Below are 6602 nucleotides of genomic sequence, written 5' to 3' on the forward strand. Positions count from 1 at the left end.
TTGAATAAAAAAAAATTACAAATTTATACAGTAAATCGAAGAGTTTATATACAAAATTATAATTTTGAATTTTGAAAATGTAATACAAAATATTAATAATATATTGAATTTAATTGAAGAATTTAAATAAAAAACAAGTAAGAAGGCTCTAGTCGAGACTGCTCGACTAGGAGATACCCTGAACCCTCTACGCTGATTTTCTAATCATTCTGCATTTTTATGCACACATACATACACATGCATCCACACGCACGCATAAGCCTGCGCTCTGCTAACTGCGCAGTAAGCAGTGACTGCGCTTGGGCTGCGCTGCAGTGTGAGCAATACTTAGAGAATTTATTTGTTGAATAATTTCTTTTGTAGACATAAGATCTTAATGAAACTTTCAGAGTGTAATCATATGATGAATATGGGTGTACATTCTAAAGCACAAGTCTCTAGTATTTGAAATGCGTTTTTTACAAATTGGGGGAGAAGGGGGCGTGGTATCCAAAATCTGTAAATTACAAAATCTTTGTATCGATTAACTTTATATACAACGCAAATTTGAGGACTCCAGGTCTAAAAGTGTTCAAATTAGGCTAAAAAAACAAAATCAATTTTTCGATTATTCTCGATAAAAAAGTTATCGGATGAATTATCGAAAAAATAAAGCAAACTCGTACTGCGTATGGTACTCACGAGTATGCATGCACAATTTCAGCTCTCTAGCTCTTGTAACTTCTGAGATCGACGCACTCATACGGACGGACGGACGGACGGACGGACGGACGGACAGACGGACAGGGCTATATCGACTCAGCTCGTCGTGCTGATCAAGAATATATATACTTTGTGGGGTTTGCCACGCCTCCTTCTGCCCGTTACATACTTTTTCACAAAACCATTATACCCTGATTTCCCATTTTCAATGGGTTCAGGGTATAAAAATTACAATGCAACAAATTTGAAATAAAATTACAAATTTTGAGTTGAAAATATTTTTAGAACTTCTTGAGATTTATGAAACTTTTAAAAAGTGTTTATTATTAACAGTATTATAAATATATATCTCAAAAATATTAATAATTTAATGCCCATTTCACATAAAATAATAAGATGTATGAAATTCTATACATAGAAATATGTATACAAATTGTATATTTATTTATAATATAAATACATATATTCTATGGTATTTTACGTTTGGTAAACGAAATGCTGAAATGTTTAATATATATTTCTCTGCTATAATTGTTTGGTTCAATAACAATAGACTGATAAAAAGTGATTGAAAACAATGCTCGTGATTCAACTTTGTTGTTGTTAAATTGTGAAATCAATCTGTTTTCTATGGCCAGCTAAATGTGTAAATATTTGCAAAGAACTAGAAAAAAATGTAGATTTTGCTGATGATGTTTACTTTATGTTTTATTACTTAAAGAAAAAAAAAAAAAAAAAAAAAAAAAAAAAAAAAAAAAAAAACATTAAATTTGATCAAAGAATACTTCAATAGGCAGTTTAATTCTTTTTTTTTTTTTATTAAATTTTAATCTACGTTGCTAGATTTATCAGATCACCACTCAATACATTATTATAAATACATTAATATAAAACGCGTTAAACAAATTCTATTTGTTTATTTTGACTAACTTTAAATATAGAAATTACAATTAAATAAAAACTAAGTGACACTTTATTCCTTCAAATTGTTTAAGTTTTTTAATATTTATTTAAGTTTATTTATGAAAATTTTTCCCTCATTGCGATAACCAGTTGGTGCAGAACTTTCAGGAAGTATGTGAGGTCAAGTACTAATATTCCATTGAAAAGCTCAAACATCCATAGCGTGAGTATATAGCAGATGGCACTTAGTTAATTGCTATTCGTATACCGTTCAACGACCATCAATTAAAATTGATTACATAATTTATTTTATTAATTGTTGTTGAGCAAAAAAATATATTCATTGAATTATGGTCGTATACATTACATTGGGCATGGGGTATAATTACAATTACAAATATGAAACGAATTATCATTTAATTATGGTCAACGCTAATTTGAGTTTGATATCGTCCTTAATCTTATGATGTTCGGAAAATATTTCATCACGACGTTCATATTTTATGCTAAATGTGATCAGCAGAAAAACAGTGCGGACAATGAAATCGATGATATAAACACCCAGAGATCGGCTGGTATAAATGTAGTTATATATGGAAGGGGCCTGCTCCCTCGTTGTGCAGCGCTTGAAATAGATTTGTGTCAACTTGAGAGAAATGAAAAAATGCATAAAATATTTGAAAATTCGATTTCAATACAATTATTTACCTTTTCCGACCTCCTCCTCCTTTTATATTTTAAAGGGATCTGCATCTCGTGATGGTACAACTGACTTAAAACTTGGCGCTCTGTTGCCTCGATGGATCTTGCCATCCAAACAACGTGCATCATGTTTGACATGAGCAGAGAGCTACGAAATACATAGAATAGAGACAAAATGTCTCCCGTTAAGAAGTACAGCCAGAAGACAAGTACACTGAGCATGATCACATACGCGATCTCCACGCTCAGCCTAGCTGTGGTCGAAATCCAGCTAAATTGTTGTAGTTGCTGTTTCAGCTGCATCAATTGCTCAAAGTATTCTATGCAACGGGATCGTTGGAGCTTTCGTATAGGCGAGGGGCTATTGATATGTTTAGCCAATGTCCTAATCATAATGAAATGAATCATCAGGCCAACATCAAGCAAATAAAATTGGAAAAAAAATTGTCCAGTCATGAACGTCATAATGAGTCCTAAATTGGCAAAACTCAAATTTGAAATTAAATAGACTTCGTGCACAATATGCACCGTCAAGATATACCACGGCACATGGACGTCGCGTTGAAAGATCTCTCGATGCATTTTCGCGAGCCGTAAAAAATGATTCAGTAGACGGCATAGATCACGGCGATAATATAGGATGTACCAGCCCATTAGAGCGCTGGTGATATAACGTATGGTAATTATGTAGATGCCTAACCGCACTAGAATCAGTTCCAGGTTCATTTCATACATCCACCGATCCGTGAATAAATACATAAAAAATGCGTTAAATGGCAAAATGATGATACAATGCCATATCTTCATATACCAATGCCAGAAGCGAGAACTGATCATTATATTTTGCCTGCGATCGTAGTTGAATTCATTGGTTGCGAATATCTTGGTTAGAATATTCAGCAGCTTCAGCAGAACCTTGAGGTAGTACGACATTGTAAAAACTGAACGTGACAATTCGTGAATGTTTGAGCCGCAGGATGATTGGTGGCTCGACTTAGTTAATTGCTATTCGTGCGACGACCATCGATTACAATTTGATTAAATGAATGATTTTATTAATTGTTGTTAAGCAAGAAATATATTCATTGAATTACGCACGCGTGAATTGGGCCATGTTATGCATTATTTTGAGTGTTAAGTCGTTTGCAGTGTGTAGCTGATGATGTTCGGAGAATATTTCATAGCGACGCTCATACTTTATGCTGAACATAATCATTAAAAACGCATTGCTGACTACGACATTGATGATAAACACATTAAGAGATCGACTGATGTGAATGTAGTTGTATATTGAAGGAGCTTGTTCCCTCTTAGTGCAGCGCTTCAAATAGATTTGGGTTAACTTGAGAAGTGAAACATGAAAAATACATATTAGATTTTTTTATTCTATACAAATATTGCAATACAAATATTTACCTTTACCAAGCGCCTCCGTCTTGTAGGACTTTGATGTTTTAAAGGAGTCAGCATATCATGTTGATACATCTGGTTCAACACCTGCCGCTCTGCTGCCTCGATGGATCGTGCCATCCATATATTGTGCATCATGTTTGACATGAGCAGAGTTCCAAGAAATATTACGTATAGAGACTTAACGTTACCCGTTAAAAAATGCAGCCAGAAACCAACAACACAGAGCATGACCATATAGGCGATCTCTACGCTCAGCCTAGCTGTGGTCGAGATCCAGCTAAACTGTTGCAGTTGGTGCTTCAACAGCGTCAACTGTTCGAAGTATTCAACGCAACGAGATCGTTGGACTTTTCGTGTTGGTGACGGTCTATCGATATGTTTAGCCAATGTCCTAATCATGTTGAAGTGAATCATCAGGCCAACATCAAGCAAATAAAATTGGAGTAATAATGTTCCACTTATGAAAATCAATATGCACCCCAAACTTATAAGTTGAAAGCGTGAAATTACATAGACTTCGTGCACAATGTGCACCGTCAATATATACCACGGCACATGGACGTCGCATTGAAAGATCTCTCGATGTATTTTCGCGAGCCGTAGAAAAAGATTCAGTAGACGGCACAGATCACGGCGATAATATATGATGTACCAGCCCATTAGAGCGCTGGCAATATAGCGCGTGACAGCTATATAGATACCTAACCGCAAGAGAATTAGTTGAAGATTCAGTTCACGCATACACTGATACGAAAATAAGTATAAAAAAATTACGTTAAGTGGCCATATGATGATACAATGCAATATCCTTATATACCAATGCCAGAAGCGAGAACTGACCATCTTATTTTGATTACGATCGTAGTTAAATTCATTGACTGCGAATATCTTGGTTAGAATATTGAGCAGTTTCAACAGAACCTTGAGGTAGTACGACATTGTAAACACTGAATGTGACGATACGTGAACGTTTAAGCACCCGCTGGATGATTGGCCGCCTCAATTTCGTTCATTATCTGTGAGAGCGAAAGTCAATTCAATTAGGCAGTCATAAAGCAGATGAGAACTGTGGCATGCTAATTGGCCTGAAACTGGCGGCACAGTGAGTGCCTGACTATTCCATTAATCAAGCAACAGCACTTCACACAGCGAAAGTCGTTCGCATGATTAATTCAGCCAGCATGCGATTAACGTCTATGTCAGCCAAACTCTTTGTCTAGCTCGTTAAGGGGTCTAGAGGAATGCTAGGAAATTGCTTTTCCATATTGTGACTTGAAGGGTTTATTTAGAGAGCAAGTGAGGTGAGGCCTCTTTGCTTATAATTGCACACAGGGTATTTTCTAGTCAACTACTCGTACGGCGCTGCGAAAACATATGTACACATTGTGAATCGATGTTTACCGGCAGCTAACGCGCTTGGTAAGCACACCCTAGAGTAATTTATTTGACAACGAACTTGTCTCATTCATCATAATTGTCGTGATGCCTACTCTGCGGCTGCTCAGAGCTACTAACACCTGTTTAGGTTGCCGACTTCCTGGGTGGGCTTTAGGCGCCCACTTCTTCAGCCAGGCGCACATGATATATGGCCATGTTTTGAACTGCTTTGCTGTGGGCGTCTTTCTGTTCTTTTCATTTCATTTCTTTTATTTTATTTAATTTCTTGCTTTTTTCTTTGCCTGGCAATCAAGCTCTTAGCAGCATTTTAATTTGCCTAATTTGTGAGACGGCCTACAATGGAGTTTGGCGACCCACTCACCGACATTGATGTTTCTCTTCTCGGAATTCGCTAGAAATTAATCGTTGCTATTAGCGTTGATTTATGATTGCGAGAGCTTGGCTGAGCGAGTCCTCTGTGTGGGTGCGGCTCATTTATGCATTTACTTATGACTCTCCATATTTTGTGCGAATTATTTATAGTTCTGTTTCCAATTTGCTAGGGTAACAAATGTTCTGGGTTAATGGTCATACCATTGCTTTTTATACCCTGAACCCATTTTCAATGGGAAATCAGGGTATAATGGTTTTGTTGAAATGTATGTAACAGGCAGAAGGAGGCGTGGCAGACCCCACAAAGTATATATATTCTTGATCAGGGTGACGAGCTGAGTTGATTTGGCCCTGTCCGTCTGTCTGTCCGTCTGTCCGTCTGTCCGTCTGTCCGTATGTATGAACGCGTCGATTTCAGAAGATATAAGAGCTAGAGACTTCAAATTTTTTTTAAAATGTCCGTAATTACAGCGCGCATATCAAGTTTATCATTAAAATTCGATAACTCATCCCAATCTTTTTTTATCGATAAAAAACCTTATCGAAAACCAGTTATAAAATTATATCGTCTACACCTTTACTGCTAGAGTCTCCAAATTTTTAATGTATGCTTATATGCAATTTATACAATTTCGGTTTTTGTTAAAATTTACCCCCCACCCTTAAATTCACCCCCTCACCCGCACTTTTGTAAAAAGCGTATTTCAAATACTAGAGACTTGTGCTTTGGCAATTACATGCATAGCCATGTTATAATCATAATCTGAAAGTTTCATGAAGATCGTACGTCCATAAAAAAAGTTATTAAACAATTAAGTTCTCATAGTAAGCGCACACTGCAGCCCATGCGTGTTTATGCGTGGGTGCTTGTGTGTGTATGTGTTTGTGTATGTGTGTGTATGTGTTTGTGTATGTGTGTGTGTATGTGTATGTGTGTGTGTATGCGTTTGTGTATGTATGCGTGTGTGTGTGTGTATGTGTGTCTATATGCGTGTGTGTGTGCGTGTTTCTTGTGTAAGCTGAAAGACGCGAAAAATTATTGAAATATCTATTGCTCCAAGGGTTCAGGGGATCTCGTAGTCGAGCAGTCTCGACTAGAGCTTTCTTACTTG

The 6602-nt window shown here is 36.5% G+C and overlaps 1 protein-coding gene across 1 annotated transcript; it reads right to left on the reverse strand.

The window, feature by feature from the left end:
* Positions 1-3397: 3397 nt before the first annotated feature.
* On the reverse strand, positions 3398-4635 carry LOC149269350 (uncharacterized). The gene is made up of 2 exons (XM_089467067.1): positions 3724-4635; positions 3398-3649 (listed from the first exon to the last, which is right to left on the reverse strand). Exons 1-2 carry the CDS (start codon positions 4561-4563, stop codon positions 3398-3400), a joined length of 1092 nt encoding a protein of 363 aa, XP_089323193.1. The 5' UTR covers positions 4564-4635.
* Positions 4636-6602: the final 1967 nt, after the last annotated feature.

Source organism: Drosophila arizonae, chromosome 4, assembly GCF_054131065.1.
Source record: "Drosophila arizonae isolate 15081-1271.41 chromosome 4, UAZ_ARI_1.0, whole genome shotgun sequence".
Classification (NCBI taxonomy): Eukaryota; Metazoa; Arthropoda; class Insecta; order Diptera; family Drosophilidae; genus Drosophila; species Drosophila arizonae.